General features: G+C 73.4%; 1 protein-coding gene across 2 annotated transcripts; it reads right to left on the reverse strand.

Annotated features, from left to right (window-relative positions):
- Positions 1–509: 509 nt before the first annotated feature.
- Positions 510–13,190, reverse strand: NCAN (neurocan). 2 transcript variants are annotated; one of them, XM_072919415.1, is made up of 16 exons: positions 12,911–13,190; positions 11,255–11,347; positions 9,084–9,163; positions 7,829–8,230; positions 7,202–7,376; positions 6,799–6,926; positions 5,881–6,174; positions 4,639–5,619; positions 3,442–4,560; positions 3,145–3,261; positions 2,920–3,033; positions 2,660–2,818; positions 2,499–2,581; positions 2,275–2,419; positions 1,469–1,651; positions 510–1,385 (listed from the first exon to the last, which is right to left on the reverse strand). In XM_072919415.1, exons 3-16 carry the CDS (start codon positions 9,154–9,156, stop codon positions 1,237–1,239), a joined length of 4,122 nt encoding a protein of 1,373 aa, XP_072775516.1. In that variant the 5' UTR covers positions 9,157–9,163; positions 11,255–11,347; positions 12,911–13,190; the 3' UTR covers positions 510–1,236. The 2 variants fall into 2 exon arrangements, with proteins under 2 accessions (XP_072775516.1, XP_030112530.4); XM_030256670.4 differs by lacking the exon at positions 11,255–11,347.
- Positions 13,191–16,792: the final 3,602 nt, after the last annotated feature.

The following is a 16,792-nucleotide window of genomic DNA, read 5'->3' on the forward strand; positions in this document are numbered from 1 at the left end:
AGCCGGGGGGGCTCGGGGCCCGCCCCACCGCGGATTTATCGGGGCTGGACCCGAGGAGCGGCGGCGGCGGAGCCACCCGCGGTGGCACCGAGCTGGCACGACACGCGTGGGGACCCCCGGGCTCGGAGGGGGCTCGGGGCGGGCTCCAGCTGAGCACAGCCCGTAAAACACTTTTCATGCCGGGAAATAAATATCGCCGGGATGTCACAGCCCTGCGAGGGGACAGCGGGCGTTGGGTGACGGGGGAACCTCGGGGGCGGCTGGTGGAGGATGTTTCAGGCAGGAATCACCCCAAAAAACCCATCGGCTCTCCCCATCTCGCTGGCGGGCGGCAGGGACACCCGCGGCGGCCACCACGGCTGGCGGGTGGCGGATGGGGCACGGGGAGCCCCGGGGAGAGTTTGGGGCTGCTCGGAATTTTTGGGGTGCGGTGGGAGGAGGCAGCTGGGGAGCGGCGCCAGCCGGGCAGGGGACACGTCCCAAGGCCCCCAGGAAAGGGCGGGCGTCGCTCAACCGTTAAAAAAATTTATTAAAATGTCCAGCAGTACAGAAAGGCGGAGTCAGAAATGGGGAGGGGGCGGCAGGAGGGGGTCGGGGAGGGGGTGGGGGCGCGGCAGTCACGTCGCAAACAGCAGAGATCGGAAAGCGCCGACACACACACACACACACACACACACACACACACACACACACACACGCACACACCAACTCCGACGGGGACCCGAAACGAGCGGAGGGGGACGGAACCGAACCGAACCGAGCACCCCCAGAGCAGGCACGGAGCGGGACGGGGACCCCGCGGCCGCCGTGTCCCCCCCGCCCCACCCGTGCCGGCCGCGGGGACACCCCGGGGTGCTGGGGCAGGGAAATGGGGTGGGGGGGCTGCTAAAAAACCAGAGCCGCCCCAGGTGGGACGGGGCAGGACAGGGCGGGGGCTGCCTGCTCCACCCCCGGGTTGGGGACAGGGACAGAGCCCAGCTTGGGGGGCCCCGTGCGGGCCGGGGGGCTCCCACGCGGGCCGGGGGGCTCCCACGCGGGCCGGGGCTGGGCGTGGGGCATGCGGGGAGGGCTGGGGGCGCACACGCAGCCGCCCCCTCCGGATCCTATTCCCTACGGGGCCGGGCATCCTCAGGAGCTAAAGCCAAAGGGGGCTAAAAAAGGGGGGCGCGGAGGGGGTGGGACAGGGACCGGGGACGCCGCCACGTCCCCCGGGGACCCCTTTGTGCTCGGCCGGCCCTAGAAGTAGTGGCCCTCCTCCATCCAGTCCAGCCGGAGGCGCTGGCGGTGTTTCCGCCGCTCCTTGCGGGGCTGGTGGCGGCGGTGCTGGTGGTGCGGGTGGCTGTGCCGGTGCCGCCGGTGCCGCCGCGCTCGGTGCGACCGCCGGGCTAACGGGGGGCAAGGCGGGGCACGCGTGGGGGGTCAGCTGCGGGCTCCGGCCCCCCTCCCGCCCCCCGAGTGCCCCACTAACGTTTTGTGCAGAGGATTTTGGGCCGGTCCCACTTGCCGCTGCTGTGGCACTTGATGGTGGGGACGTGGCGCTGGGTGAAGCCCTCGCGGCACTGGTAGCGCACGCTGGAGTGGATGTTGTACTTCTCCCTCTTCTTCCCCACCGGGAAAGCGTTCGGCACCTCCGGGGGGGGCCCGCACAGCACTGGGAGGGGGGCACGGAGCTCCGTCACCCCCCTGGCACTGGGAGGTACTGGGAGGTACTGGGAGGTACTGGGAGTTACTGGGAGGGGACAAGGGACAGAGGTCCGGGCCGCCCTGGAGCTCCCCCGGCCATCCCTGGGGACACCGCTGGTGGCTTTGGGAGAGGGAGCTGTCCTCAGGGTTTAATTGGTTAATTAACGGCCTGACTGGGGCGTCATTAGCGCGCGGCGTGGGGAGGAGCAGCTGGAGGTAAGCGGAACTTCCCGAGGTAAGGAATGGGAATTTAATGGGTTTAATGGGAGCGAATTAAACAAATCCGAGGGCTGAGGGAGGGACTGATGGCGGGGAAAGAGGAAAAATGGAGATTTAGGGGGGAATTGGTGGAGTTTGCCTGGGAGAAGGGCTGGGAAAGGTTGGCCGGGGATGGGGACTGCAGGATGGGGACACCGGGACTGCGGGATGGGGACAGGACACCGGGGACTGCGGGATGGGGACACCGGGACCTGCGGGATGGGGACACCGGGACCTGCGGGATGGGGACACCGGGACCTGCGGGATGGGGACAGGATGCCGGGGGCCGCGGGATGAGGCCGTGCCAGGCTGGGCAGGCCGGGCGGGCGCTACCTGTGCCTTTCTTGCAGATGTAGGGCAGGTTGTAGTTGCAGGGCACGTCGTTCCACTTGCCGATCTCGTGGGACACGAGCACCACGCAGTCCTCGCCGCCCGCGAAGAAGTTGTCGGGTTGGTTCTCCCGCCAGTTCTCGTATTGCTGCGGGGCCACCGGGGCGGGTGACACCCTCCGCACCCCCTCCCGCAGCCCGAGCCCCCCGAGCCCCCCGAGGCCTCACCAAGCCGGTGTTGTCGGTCCACTGGAAGTCCTGCTCCACGATGCGGTCGTTGAGGCCGATCCAGGTGTTCTCGTGGCCGAAGCCTGCGGGGAGAGGCACCCGCGGCTCGCACGGAGGAGGCGAGCGGCGCCCGGGGAGGGGGAAGCGGGACCCCGGCCCACCGTTGATGAAGGCGTGCTCCTCCTGCGAGTGGATGCTGGTGAGGTGCCCGGCCCGGCGGCGGCAGTCGCGCTCCGCGTCCTCCCAGGAGCGCCGGCGGGAGAAGTAGCGGTAGCAGTGGCCCTGGAACTTGTGCCAGTTGTGGTCACAGCCCTCCGTGTCTGCGGGGACGCGGCGACAGTGGCGGCACGGCGAGGATCCGGGTCCCCTCGCGGCCCCAGAGCCGCGGGGCCGGGCCGGGGGGCACCGGGGCCGTGCCCACCTTTCTCGCAGCGGCTGCCGCCGTAGCTGGGCAGGCAGAGGCACACGAAGGAATTGACCTCGTCGATGCAGGTGCCGCCGTTCCGGCACGGGCTGGACAGGCAGTCGTCGATGTCTGCGGGGACACCGGGAGCTGCGGGCGCGGCGACCCCGCCCGCCGCCTCCGCCGCGCCCCGGGGCTCGGAGCCGCGGTGCCACCCCCGCCCGGCGGAGCCCGGGCCCTCACCGATCTCGCAGTTCTCGCCGGTGAAGCCCGGGGCGCAGCTGCAGCCGCAGACGGTGCCGTTGGCACGGCTCGTCCCGCCGTGCAGGCACGGGTTACTCCGGCACGGGTCCGGCGGCGCTGGGGGCGGCAGCGGAGCCCTGAGCCGGGCTGGGGGGGCGCGGTGCCACCCCCGCTCCCGTCCCAGCGGGGAAATCGGGATAAAAGGAGCGACACCGCCCAAACCTCCGCCTCAGAACCTCCCGCTGTCCCCGCGGCCTCCAGCCCCGGTGCCCGCGGCTCACCGTGCCCGCGGCTCACCGTGCCCGCCGGCGCTGCCGGTGCCCGCCCAGGCCAGCAGCTCCCGCTCGTCCAGCGCCGGTTCCTCCCCGCTGCCGCTGTCGGCATCCGGCAGCGGGGCCCCCCCCGCGCCCCCCGGCTCGGCGGAGGGCTCCGGGAGCAGCCCCGCGCTCGGGGACCCGGCGGGCTCTGTGCCCCCGGGCTGGGGGGCACTGGGGGACGGCCAAGGCCCGCGGGCGGCCGAGCCGAGGGGCGTGGGGGGCTCCTCCCGCCCGGCCTCCCCGGAGGCGTCCTCCTCGTCTCCGGGGACAGCCGGGGGGCCGGGGGTGGCGGGGGGCTGCCGGGGGTCCGGGGGGGACAGGAGGAGCTGCTCGGCCGCCCCCGGCCCCGGCTCGGAGCGCTGGCTGGGCTGTGGGTCTGGGGGGGCGAAGCCTGCGGACCCCTCCTCGGCCACCGGCTCCAGCCCCGCCAGCGCCTCCGGCCGCTCGGTGCCGGCCCACAGCAGCGCCTCGGTGGCCGCGGGGGAAGGGGGCGCTGAGGGGACGCCCCAGGCCGGGGGGGACGCGGCTGCTTCGCTGCCGGGCTCGGCCGCGCCACCGCCGACATCCCCGGGCCCCTCCGGCTGCCCCCGGCCGGGCTCGGCCGCGCCGTGCGGAGCCGCGGGGCCGGAGCGGGCCCGGGGCCCGGGAGGAGCCCCCTCGGCGCGGCCGGGGCTGGCGGGGTGTCCCTCGGAGGGACCGTCCGGCTGCAGGAATGGCACCGCCTTCCTCTGCCTCTCCAGCGCGCCGTCCCCCGGGGCCCCGCTGCCGTCGCTGCCGTCCCCGCGGGGCTGCGGGGCCAGCTCGGGACCCTCAGCCACCAGCGGGGCCGGGGGCAGCGGGGGCAGCGGCGGCACGGAGCCCTCCTGGGACGCGGCGAACCCGGAGAACTCCTCGGGGACATCTGCGGGCGGCCTCGGGGAGTCCCCGCGGGCTCCGGGGACGCGGGGCTGAGCCCCACCCGCGGGGGGGTCCCGGTGGTCCCGAGCGTCGCGGGGAGTGGCGGGGGACGGGGACGGCACGGGCGGGGTCCCCGCGGGGGTCCCCGAATCCCTCGGGGCCGGCGGGAGGGACACCGGGGCGGTGGCCGGGGCCTCGAGCTCTGCAAGAGACGGCACCGCCACGGGGTCACCGAGGGGCGACGGCGCCGGGAGCCGCGGCCGTGTCCGGTGTCACTCACCGGGGCCGGCGTCCTCCTCCAGCGCGTTGGGGGAAGCGTGGGGACCCTCCCGCCGGGGGCTGCCGGCTCGGGGGGCGCTCCACAGCTCCACGGCGTTGGCTGCGCCTCCCTCCACCTCCTGCGCCCGCACGGGGTCCCGGGTGACAATGGCCGCTGTCACCGCGGTGTTCCCGGCTGCGGCCGCGGGGTCCCGGGTGACAATGGCCGCTGTCACCGCGGTGTCCCCGGCTGCGGCCGCGGGGTCCCGGCTGTGCCGCTGGAACGCGAAGTGGCGCCCGTTGAGGCCGGGGTAGCTCCTCCTCGGGGCGCCGGAGCTGCCCGCGGGGCTGCCGGGGGTCTCCGGGGCCGCGCTGGGGACCGTCCCCAGCCCGGGCGGTGACAGGGACGAGCCGGCGTTGAGCTCCAGGGCTGGGCCTTGGGGATGTGACCGGAGGGTGGCCGGGGGTCCCGCAGGGTCCCCTCGGGCCGGGCTGGCGCTGGGAGGGTCCCGCCGGGAGCTCTCCGGATCCACCAGGTTGAGAACCTCCTCCTCGCGGGGCCACGCCAGCGAGGCGGGCCCGGAGGGCGGCGGGGATGTCACGGTGGGCACCGGGGATGTCCCGGTGGGCACCGGGGATGTTGCGGTGGGTGCCGGGGATGTTGCGGTGGGTGCCGGGGATGTCACGGTGGGCACCGGGGATGTCGCGGCGCCCGTGCCCAGCCCTGCAGCCGCCGGTGCCGGTGCCAGGGCGGTGCCCGGGAGGTCACCGCGCCGTGCCACCGGGCTGCCGCTGGCCGGCCGCAGCTGCTCGTCCTCATCCCCGCCCAGCCCCGCGGGCCCCGGCGGCGGCAGGAGGTCGTAGCTGTCGCGGGGGATGTCGCGGGTGTCCCCCGATGTGCCCGGGTCCTCGCCGTGCTCCACCAGCGCGTTGTCGCTGCCCGGCGGGTCGGGCGTGGGTGGCACCGGCGACACCGGCTGCTCCGTGTCCCCGCGCCCCGCGGCTGTGGGGGCACCACGGGCATCAGCGGCGGCACCGAGGGCACCCGGGGGGGGGTCCCGTAGCCCCCCTCGAGCGTCGGCACCGAGCACCGCATCCCCCTCCCCGCAGCAGCCGGAGCCGAGCTCCCTCCCAGCGCCGCATGCCCTCATTTATCTCATTAATTCCCCAATTAAATATTCATCCGCAGCAATTTTCCCGGCCGTGCCCACCGAGGGAAGGCGGGAGCAGCGGGGCGGGGGGGGTCTCGGCGGGTCCCCCTCACCTTTGTAGCAGTAGGCGTCGAATCTGGAGGCGGCGGGGGGGAAGCCGGTGCGGTTGGGGAACTGGTAGAGGGTCCGCACGCCCGGGGCCTCTCCGCCGCACTTGCTGCGGGGCTGGCGGATGGGGTAGCGCACGCTGCCGTCCGCCAGCCAGCCCGGGTCGCAGCGGTCCAGCCCCGCTCGCCACGCCAGGTGCAGCTGGCCCGCGGTGGCCAGCGCGGCCCCGCGGCTCCGGCAGTGCCGCCGGGCGCCCTGCCAGGTGAAGCGGCCCGGCCCCGAGGCGTGGAACACGGTCCCTGCGGAGAGCGGAGCCTTGGGGGCACGGCCGCGGGGAGGGAGGGCGCGTTTGGGGGGTACCGAGCGCTGCGGCCGTGCCAAGGTGGGCACGGAGCGCTGGCACCCGCCCGGAGCGCGGCCGGACGGGGATGCGCGGAGATGTGGCCGGGGAGGGACACGGGGGGCACCCAGACATGTCACAGACAGGGAGGGACACCGTGGGCACCCAGACATGTCACAGCCAGGGAGGGACATCGTGGGCACCCAGACATGTCACAGCCAGGGGGGGACACCGTGGGCACCCAGACATGTCACAGCCAGGGAGGGACATCATGGGAACCCAGCCATGGAGGGACACCGTGGGCACCCGGCCATGTCACAGCCACAGAGGGACACCCCTGGGCACCCAGCCAGCCGCACTGTGACCAGGGATGGACAAACGTGGGCACGCAGCCGTGTCACAGTCACGGAGGGACATGGTGGGCACCCAGGCACATCATGGCCAGGGAAGGACACCCTGGGCACCCAGCCGTGCTGCTGGCCATGCCGCGGGCACAGAGACACCCTGGGCACCCGTCTGTGCTGCTGGCCATGCCGCGGGCACAGAGACACCCTGGGCACCGGTCGCGGGGCGCAGCCCTTGCCTCGCAGCTCCCGGGAGTAGCAGTAGACGTCGTAGAGCTCGGCGGGCTCCCTGCGGCCGTAGCTGCGCACGCCGGGGAGGCGGTCGCGGTCTCCGTAGCAGCCGGGCCGGGACAGCGTGATGGGGTACCTGCCGGGGGGGCACGGTGGGCGCGGGGCTCCGCGGGCAGCGGCGCCCGGGGTGCCCGGGGGTGGCCCGGGGGTGGCCCGGGGGGTGGCCGGAGGTATCCCGGGGGTGGCCCGGGGGTGGCCCGGCATGGCCCGGCGTGGCCCGGGGGCGGCCCGGAGGTGCCCGGGGGTGGCCCGGGGGTGGCCCGGCGTGGCCCGGAGGTGCCCGGGGGGTGGCCGGAGGTGCCCGGGGGTGGCCCGGGGGGTGGCCCGGCGTGGCCCGCCCCGCGCACTCACCGCACGCTCTGGTCGCTGAGCCAGCCCGCGTCGCAGTTGTCGTAGCCGTCCTCGAAGGCGGCCTGGAGGTGCTGGGGGGAGGCGATGACGGCGGAGCTGTCGCGACAGGCGCGGCGGGCGGCGGCGAAGCTGAGCGCGTAGCGGCGGCCCGCGGGCCGGTAGTGGAACACAACGCCTGCGGACACGGGGTGCAGGGGATGCAGGATTGGCACGAGTTGTAGGGCTGGCACGGGGTGCAGGGGATGCACAGGGTGCAGGGGACGCAGGATTGGCACGGGGTGCGGGTCTGGCACGGGTGCGGGGCTGGCACAATATTTAGGGCTCATGGGGCACAGAACTGCCACGGGGCGCTTGGGACACGGCTTGTTTGGGGTGCAGGGGGTACATGGGGGGCACAGCTGCCGTGGGGGGCACAGGCTAGATGGGGTGTGGAGACCCTGTGGGGTGCAGGGAAGAAATGGGGTGCAGAGCTCTTATGGGGGGGGCCATGGCTTCTATGGGGTGCCCATCTCTCCCGGGGTGCCCAGCCCACCCTGGTGCCCATCTCACCCCCCTCCCTCGGCCCCAGGGGCTGCAGGGACCCTCCCCAGGCCCCCCCCCGGCCGTGCCCGGCCGTGCCCGGCTCACCCGTCACCTCCAGCGGCAGCAGGTCCTGCTCGTCGTCGATGCCCGCCACCACCTGGCAGCGGTAGAGCCCCGCGTCGCTGGCGCGGGCCGCCCGCAGCCGCAGCGTGGCGTTCCCGCGGTCACGGCCGTAGCCCGGCAGCCACGCGCGGCCCTCGTAGGCGTGGGCCACCTTCACCGCGCCCTCCTTGGCCACCAGCACGGGCGAGTCCTCCCGCCGGCCGCCGGCCGAGCGCACCTTGCTCCATTTGATGCGCGGCGGCTCCGGGGGCTCGCTGGGCCCCGGCGAGGATGAGGAGCGCAGGAGGAAGAGGCAGGGCAGGGCCGCGGGCTCCCCCAGCCCCACGCGCACCGCCTGCCGCTGCACCCTGCTGATGCGGATCACCTTCCCCTCGTCCTGCGAGCCTGCGGGGACAGCGGCCCGGCTGCCACGGGGGGCTCGGGGACAGCAGGGAGGGTGGGGGGCACGGCGGGGAGTGGGGGGCACCCCCCGACACCCCGGGAGGAGCAGGAGCCGCGAGGATGGAGCGGGATGAGGCGGGGGGCTGCAGCCCGACCGGGGGCTGAACCGGGACGCTGCCCGGCCCCCCCGGGATGTCCCCAGGCTGTGGCCACTGCTCTGCACCCGTGGGTGCCACACGGCTCCCAGGGGACACCGGCACCCCCTGGCCCTGCCCGCGGGGGGGATCCCGCGCCAAGGACGCCGCTTGACCCCGGTGGCACCGTCCGAAAAGCCACCCCCGTGCTGGGATAAAGCGTGGCAGGACCGTGACCTCTCCTCCTCCTCCTCCTCCTCCTCCCGCACTAATCCCCCCCAGCCTGGGCAGGCTCCCAGCGCAAATCCCCCGCGTCTCGGACCCCCGTGGACGCCCCAGTGGGGTCAGGGACCGGGGGGGCCGGGGGCAGCGGCTAATCCCCCCGGGCCTTCCTCCCTCGCTCACTGGGGCACGGGGAGCGCTGGGGGGGCGATCCCAGAGCCCCCCGTGCTGGGGGCACGGGGGGTTCGCGGCTCCGAGCCACGGCAAATCCCCGGGGGGCTGCACTGGGCCGTGGGGAGGGGGATTAAGGGTTTAAGGTGGCGCCTGCAGCGATCCCCGCGCGGGGGGAGGGGGCACGGCCGCCCGGGGGCTTCTCCCCCGCTAATCCCGCCCGCAGCCCGAGCCCGGCCCGGGTTTTGGTGCCCGTCAGGATTTACCCGGCCCAGAACTCATTAGTGATCGCCGCTCGCCTCTAATTAGCCCGACCGGCCAGCACTTACCCAGGGCGGCGATGGGCAGGAGGGAGAGCCCGAGCAGGACCCAGCAGGCGGCATCCCCCATCACAGGGACCATCCTTGCCCTGCAAGGACACGCGGGCTGCCACCATCGCCCGGGGACTGCCACCGTCACCCAGAGACTGCCACCGTCACCCAGAGACTGCCACCGTCACCCAGGGACTGCCACCGTCACCCAGGGACTGCCACCGTCACCCAGGGACTGCCACCGTCACCTGGGGACTGCCACCGTCACCCAGGGACTGCCACCGTCACCCAGAGACTGCCACCGTCACCGGGGGACTGCCACCATCGCCCAGGGACTGCCACCATTGCTCAGGGACTGCCACCGTCACCCAGGGAGTGCCACCATCACCCAGAGACTGCCACCATCACCCAGGGACTGCCACCATCGCCCAGGGGCTGCCACCATCACCCAGAGACTGCCACCATCACCCAGGGACTGCCACCATTGCTCAGGGACTGCCACTGTCACCCAGGGACTGCCACCGTCACCCAGGGACTGCCACTGTCACCCAGGGACTGCCACCGTCATCAGTGCCCACCACCAGCATCCAGTGCCCACCACCACCATCGCCCAGTGGCCCCCCCAGACCCATCCCGGAATTCTCTGCTCCCGCTTTCCCCGCTTCCTGCCCTGCCCAGACGCGGGTTTGGGGGCACCGGGAGCCCCCCGCGCCTCTCGGCTGCTCCATTTCCCGGCCCGCGCTGCCTCCCCCCGTCCCTGCTGGGCCTTTACGGGACGAAAATAGGAAGAAAGAGCGAAATGGCGAGAGGAGAGGAGACCCCCGCTGGCCCAGGGCCTTTTTGGGGCTGCAAACCCGCGTTTGATCTGATTTCTTATCCAGAAAAAAGCCTCGGCAGCCCCTTCCCCGTCCGCGGGGGGATCGGTCCCCAAGCCAGCAGCTGGGAGGGGACAGGGAGGTGACGGGGACATCGCCGGGCTCCGAAAGGGACAGCGGGACGCGCCCTGCCCGGGAGAATCTCCCGGGAGCGGGAGAACCCCGGAGCTGCCCCGGGCACCGCCAGCGGCTCCCTCGTCCTGCCCGGAGCAGCCCCGGGCCGGGAATTCCGCCGGGTCAGCCCCGCCAGCACCGAGCTCTGCCCGTTCCTCCCGCCCCAGGGAAATACAAATTCCTCGGCAGAAAATCGCGATCCCTCGGCACTTTGGGGCTCGGGGGGCTCTGGCTCCTCCCGCTGAAATGTTGATTTTGACTTTCTGGGGTGTCCAGGAGCTCTCCCGGGACAAAGCAGCAGCGCCGGGCCCTTGGTCCGGGCACGGCTGGGGACATCGGGGTGGGACGGGGACACCGGGACAGCCGGCACCAGGGGACACTCCGGTGGCTCCGCTCCTGTCCCCGCTCCTGCCCCGGTCCCTCACCGCGCCCCGGCGAGGTGCTGAGCCAGCAAAAAGCTTCTCCCGGGGTCAGGACGGTGCCACCGGGACGTCCCCGAGGCCGCGGGGCTCGGTCCCCTCGGGGTCACGGAGCGTGTCCCTGTCCCCCCCCGGCGTCCCGGCCCAGCCGGGGGAACGGCAGACGAGCGAAATTTAAAATAACGCAAAACGCCCCCCCAAATCCCCCCAAACCCGGGCGAGCATTTTCACATCTGTCACTAGCTGTCACCTCATGAATAATTCATCCTTCTCATGAATATGCAAAGCCGGGGCTGGTGATTAGCTTGAGCTGAAACGGAGCTTAATTCCACCCAGGCCGCCGGGACCACCCGGTCAGCTCGGGGGTCACCTGTCCCCCAAAACCTGCCCCGAGCTCGGGCGGGGCCGGGGGCGGGGCCCGCACGGAGCAGAGGGGACATTTGGGACATTTGGGACATTTGGGGCATTCGGGACACATTTGGGGACGCCGGACGGGTGGCAGGACAGCGGCGGCGCTGCCCACCCACCCGGGCAGCCCGGATGCCGCCGGACATCGGTGTCCCCTCCCCGGGGCCACCCCAGCCCCGGGGGTGCCACCGGCTGTGCCCACGCCCACCGCGGCCCCCACGACCTCCGGGTCACTCCGGCCCGCGGTGCCACCGAGGCACAGGCGACATCCCGGTGCCCACCCCCGCGGCGTGTCCCCCGCTCCGGGGGCTGCCCCCGCACCCCCAGCCCCAGCCCCGAGCCCCCCCGGGCCCCTGTGCCCCCCGGCACCCACCTCCCTCCCGCGGGGACCGGGGCTCCTCCGGGGGTGCCGGGGCTGCGCGGCCGCGGCGGGAGCCGGCGCGGGGCGGGCTCGGCTCCGCTCCTCCTGCCCACAACAAAGGAATTGTGGAATTGTGCACAGCTCGCTGCCGTCACAGCTCGCAGGCAGCGCTGCTCCCGCTCCCCCAGCCTGCGGAATAAATTAGCACCTCGGCGAGCTGCGATCCCGGCCGGCCCCGGCCCTTTGCCGCTGCGATTTTCATTAGGCAGACAGTCTGCAGCCTTTCCTTTAGAATTTGCTCCTTTTTTTTTTTTTTTTTTTTTTTTTTTTTTTTTTAATTTTTTAAAAAATTTATTTCTTCTTTCTGCCCCGCTTCCTGCCTCTCGCCGAGCGCCGCGGGAGCCCCGGAGCCGCCGCAGCCCCGCTCGAGCCCTCGGCTCCATCGCCAGCCCTGCCGGTGCCCGGCCGCACGCTGGGGGTGATCCCGCCACCGCGCCCGGTGACACAACCGGCAGGAGAGCCCCGGGCCGCCGGGCCTGGCACGGATCCGCGCCGCTGGCACCGATCCGGGCCGCTGGCACCGCTGCCCGCCGATTCCGGGGCTGCCCAGCCCCTCGCCCTATCCGCACCCGCACCCGCCCGTCCGTCCCGGCTTCTCCAGCCGTGTCCCCGCGCCGGGGACATCCTGGCCGTGTCCCCGCCACCCCGGGACAGCGACATTCCCGGGAATTCGCCAGGGAGCCACCAGTGCCACCAGCAAGGACCTGGGCGGCCCAGGCGCAGCCGGCTGTGACACCCTGGTGGCACCGTGTCCTGCCACCCCTCGCCACCTCTGCTTGCCCTCGGGCTCGCTGCCCGCCCCTGGGGGACTCAGGCCACCGTGTCCCCTGTCCCCAGCCGCGTCTGCCCCGCGGCCTCAGCGCCCCCGGCCCCAGAGCTCCGGTCCCCGCGGTGTCCCGGTGTCCCCACCACGCCCCCGCTGTCCAGCTGTCCCGGTGCCCCCGGTCCCCGCAGTGTCCCCCCCGGCCCTGCTGTCCCCAAGCGCTGCACGCCCATCCCTGACAGCTCCCTGTCCCCTCGGTGTCCCCTCGATGTCCCCCTCCCTCCCCGGCCCCGCAGTGTCCCCCAACACCGAGCGTCCCCCGTCCCCGCCCGGATCCCTCCCGGTCCCGCCGGTGTCACCGTCCCCATCCCCGCCACCGCCGCCGGGACCCGCGGGCCCCCCGCCCCCGCATTCCCCAGCTCGGATCCACCCCGCTCCTGCAGCGCCGGCGCCGGTGTCGCTGCCGGTGTCGCTGCCGGTGTCGCTGCCGGTGTCGCCGCCCCCATCCCCGTCCCCGCAGCAGCGCCGGTACCGGTGTCACCGTCCCCACCGCCGCCACCGGGCCCCGCATTCCCGCAGCCCCCGCAGCCCCGCCGCGCCCCCAGCCCGGATCAGGCCCGGGTCCCGCCGTGCCGCTGCCGGTGCCGGTGTCACCGCCGCTGTCACCGTCCCCATCCCCGCCACCGGGCCCCGCACCCTCGGCGCCCCCGGCGCGGATCCGTCCCGCTCCTGCCGGTGTCCCCACGGCCACGGCCGGCCCGCAGCGGGGGCGATGCCGGTGCCGGTGCCGGTGCCGGTGCCGGTGCCGGTGCCGGTGCCGGTGCCGGTGCCGGTGCCGCACGTACCTGCTCCGCGCTCAGGGCGCGCCGGGACTCATCGCCTCCGGTAGAGCCGAGCCCTCCCGCCGGCACCGGGGGCTTAAAGCGGGGCTCGGAGAGGGGGGCAGCGGGCCGGGCCCCCCCGGAGGGGCCGAGCCGGGCCGGGCCGGGCCAATCGCGGCTGGCGGCGGGCGCGGGCCCCCCCCCGCCGGTGCCGCCGGTGCCGCCGCCCGCACCTGCCCGCAGCGGCGGAGAACCCGCGCCCGCTCCCGCTGCCCGGCGCAGGGCGAGGGGCGGCCGCGCATGCGCCGCTCCCCCCCCAAAAACCCGGGCCAACCCCCCCAAAAGCGGGACCGCCCCCTCCCCATCGAGCGGGGCCGCCTCTCGCAGCGGGGAAGGGCTGGGGGGCCCTGAAATGAGGGGGGGTCTCTAAGAGGGTGCGGACAGAGACGGGGGGTCCGTGTAAGGGGGGGGGGGCTGTGATGGGGGTGGGGTCCCCCAGGGGATGTGGGGGGGTCGCTGTAATGGAAGCAGGAAGGGGGGGGGGCAGCGGGATTTTTCTGGGGTGTTTCCAAAAAGGGGAAACATCGTCCAGCCCCTCCACACCCCAAAATTCCCTTGAAGCCATTCAGGGCGCAACCCCAGCCCCCCACACCCCGGCATGGGGCCGGAACGGGGGGCGGGGGGCTGGAGGATGCTGTGGGTGGATAAATGCTTCCAAAAGCCCCAAAACCCCCCCAAAAATGGGTGAGAATCTCCGAAGAGCTGCGCTACCAGAAACGACCCCCATAAAGGGGGAAGAAAACCCTCACTGAGCTGATGGAGGGGTTTTTGGGGGAGGGGGTGAGGGGGTCACCTTCCCGCCGGTGACTGAAGAATGCCAGCCTGTCTGCCGCGACTTGGCACCAAAGAAAGAGGATCCCCCCTCCCTATTTCGCCCATAGGATGGATCCGCGGAAACCCGAGAGCAAAGTTCTCATTTCCGACCCCATTGTGCCAGACTTTCGGTGGCGTTTCCTGCCTTTTGTGAGCCCCCCCCGGCCCGGCACGGCCCCGGCGCTGCCGGCGCACAGAGCTCCTCTGTTCCCCTCCTTTATGCGGCTGCAGCTGCGGGCCCGGCCCGGGGAGTGCCCGCGGGGCACAGGGACGGGGGGCACCGTCCCCGCGGCCTTTGCCGAGGGGCATTCGGGAGAGGGTCCCGGGGGCTTTGGCATCGCGGCTCCTGCCCGCTCCCGGCGATCCCGGCACCCCGCGGGTCTCTGCGGAGGGCACCCCGGGGTGCTTTTGGGCTGCTGGGAGGAGATTTGGGGAGGGCACCCCGGGGTGCTTTTGGGGCTGCTGGGAGGAGAGGATGGGCCAGGAGCGCTCCGCGGGGTGGGGCCGGCTCTGAAATCCCCGCCGCACTCGGGTCCTGCACCTGCAGCCCCAAATCCTTCCTCCTGCCCCTCGTCTTCCTCAGTCTCACCCGGGAACCCGCAGCGTGCGGGGATGCGGGACCGGCTGGGTTCCCCCCGTGGGGATGTCGGGTGGGCCCAGCAGCTCCCACGGGCCCCTCCGTCCCCAAAAACCCCAGCGCAGCTGCTCACAGCCCGGCCCGGCCCTCGGAAGGTCCCCGGGGCCTCTCGGGGACTAAAGGTGAGGGAGGGGGAGACCCCGAGCCCCGGCGGAGCACCGGGGATGTGTCACCGGCCCTTCGGGGGCCGTGGAAGGTGCTGGCGGCGGCTGAGCCGAGCTCTGGTCTCGAGTGGGTGAATGTCACAGCAGCTGGGGCCCGGGGGTGCCACCGCCGCCGCTCCCCCTCCTCAGGGGCGCGCTGGGGACCAGCTCCTCCGCCGGGGGGACTTCGTGGGGTCCCACCGCCCCCCGAGCCCGGCCCCGCGCCCAGGGTGGGGTTCCCCCACCCCCCAGCCCCGAGCTGCTCCCACGAGGCCGAAGCTGCTGCCACCGTGTCCCCGCAGCCCCGGCCCCACCGGGAGCCCCCGGTGCCGCTCCCCGGGCCCGGCCCCGGCAGCATCGGCGGCGGCGGCGGCTGCGCGGGCGCTGCGCGTGTTTCTGAGGCCGAGCGGCGGGATTCCGGTGCAATCCTGCAGCAGGGTTGCCGTGACGACCCTCCCGCAGTTTCCAGCCGGAGATGTTTTCCTTTGTTGTGACAGGGACCGGGGTGCGGTGACAGCGCCGAGGGGCTCCCGCTGCGAGGGGCAGCGACCCGCCACCCCCGCGGGGACCCGCTGCGGCTCCAGCCTGGGGCTGGGGGGTCCCCGCTGCTCCTGCAGCGCCCCGGGTTGTCCCCAGCCCCCCGGGGGACAGCGAGGGGCCAGCAGCCAGGTGACATGAGTGCGGCAGGTCTCAGCCAGCTCCTGCTGCCATCACAACAGAGGGGTGGCACGGCCACCCGCGCGTGGGGACACGGTGGGGACACGGTGGGGTCGGGTCTGTGGTGCCACCCCCGTCCCCCACCGGGCAGAGCCGGACTGGGCGGGGGGCGAGGCCGGGAGCCCCCCGAGCCGCTGCAGCCCGGGCTGTGAGGGGACCCCGCGGTGTCGCGGAGCCCCGCCGGGCAGAGACGGGCCCCGGAGCCACCCGGTGTCCCCGCACGGCCGCGGGGCGCTCGGGGGGACCCACGGAGCAGTTTGTTATTCCGCTCAGCTCCGCCGGCGGCTAATGAAGCCGTTCCGGGAGAGCTGCCACATTCATCAGCGCTGCCGCTCATTAACGGGGCCGCAGCTGGGGCCGGCGCCCGGGGCCGGGGACGGACGGACGGACGGACGGAGCCGCGGCTGGGCCGGAGGGCGGCTCTGCCCGTCCTGGCGGAGCTGCCGGGCTGGAGCCGGGCGGGACAGCCCCGCCGGGCCGAGGAGGGGCAGGGGGAGGCCGCAAGGGTGGCACCTCCTCCGCGCTGTCCCTGTCCCCGGGGCACGGCTGGGAGGGCCCAGAAGGGGCTGCAGGCCCCCCCCGGGACGCGGCGGTGCTGCCCTGGCCAGGCCCGGCTCCCCCCGAGCCCACCGGCGGCGAACATCGATTATTTTATTCGCGGTTTCCATGGCAGCTGCCGCCGGCCCTTCCCCCCTTCCGCCGGCCCGAGCCGCTCCTGCCCCTCGGGCAGCGGCCACGCCGCACCCGGGACACGGCGGGGACACGGGGGACAGCGGGCCCGGCCAGCCCCGCTCTGTCTCCGGCACGATCATCAGCAGGGCCGGCAGGACGCCGCGCTGGCTCATTAGCCGGGGTGCTAATTGTCCCGCGCGGGGACACCGAGCAAGCCGAGCTCATTAACGGCGCACGCCGCCCTCGCACCTGCTCACGCCGCGGCGACACGGGTGGTGACACTGCTGGGGACACTGCTGGGGACACTGCAACAACCCCGGCGCCCTCACCCCCGGGGGCTGAACGCCAGTTTGTACCTTAAAACCAGCCTAATAATCAATTAATATCATTTTCTCATTTACCCATCGCCTTCCAGGGGGTGCTCCTGCGGCCACCCTGCCCGGCCCCTTCCCAGCGCCCAGATGCCACCGCATTGTCACTTGGCGTGACTGACAAAGGACATCGGCGCTGCCAAACCCTTCCCAAAGCCCCGCGGCACCCCCGGGGCTTTGCAGGGAAGCGGAAATCGATCGATCGGCACCGGGGATCAATGGCGAAGGGCACCACAGCCGCTCTTCCTCCGGGAGCGCCGGCCGGGGACGCGCGGCGGGGCCCACAAAAGGCACCGGGCCCACGGAAAGGCCTCCCCGGTGCACGGCGGAGCCGCTCCCGGTATGGCCCCGGCGGCGGCAGCGCCGCGTTCCTCGACGGCGAGGGAGGTGCCGGGGCCGGAGATCCCGGGGCTGGGCCGCTGCCTCCCGGTTCCGCAGCGCTGCAGGGTCGGGGGTCAGCGGGATCCTCCCGGTTCCCAATGAGCACCGGGAT

The sequence above is a fragment of the Taeniopygia guttata genome, chromosome 28 (assembly GCF_048771995.1).
Source record: "Taeniopygia guttata chromosome 28, bTaeGut7.mat, whole genome shotgun sequence".
NCBI classification, from domain to species: domain Eukaryota; kingdom Metazoa; phylum Chordata; class Aves; order Passeriformes; family Estrildidae; genus Taeniopygia; species Taeniopygia guttata.

Bases quoted from the DNA above. Each gene is read 5' to 3' on its own strand.
- NCAN (XM_030256670.4), bottom strand. From the start codon at position 9,156: ATGGTCCCTGTGATGGGGGATGCCGCCTGCTGGGTCCTGCTCGGGCTC. The intron at 7,377-7,828 runs GTGAGCCGGGCA...CCGTGTCCGCAG, and splicing joins GCTGCCGCTGGAGGTGACGG to GCGTTGTGTTCCACTACCGG. The intron at 3,262-3,441 runs GTGAGCCGCGGG...TGCCGCCCCCAG, and splicing joins CGGCAGCGCCGGCGGGCACG to CGCCGCCGGACCCGTGCCGG.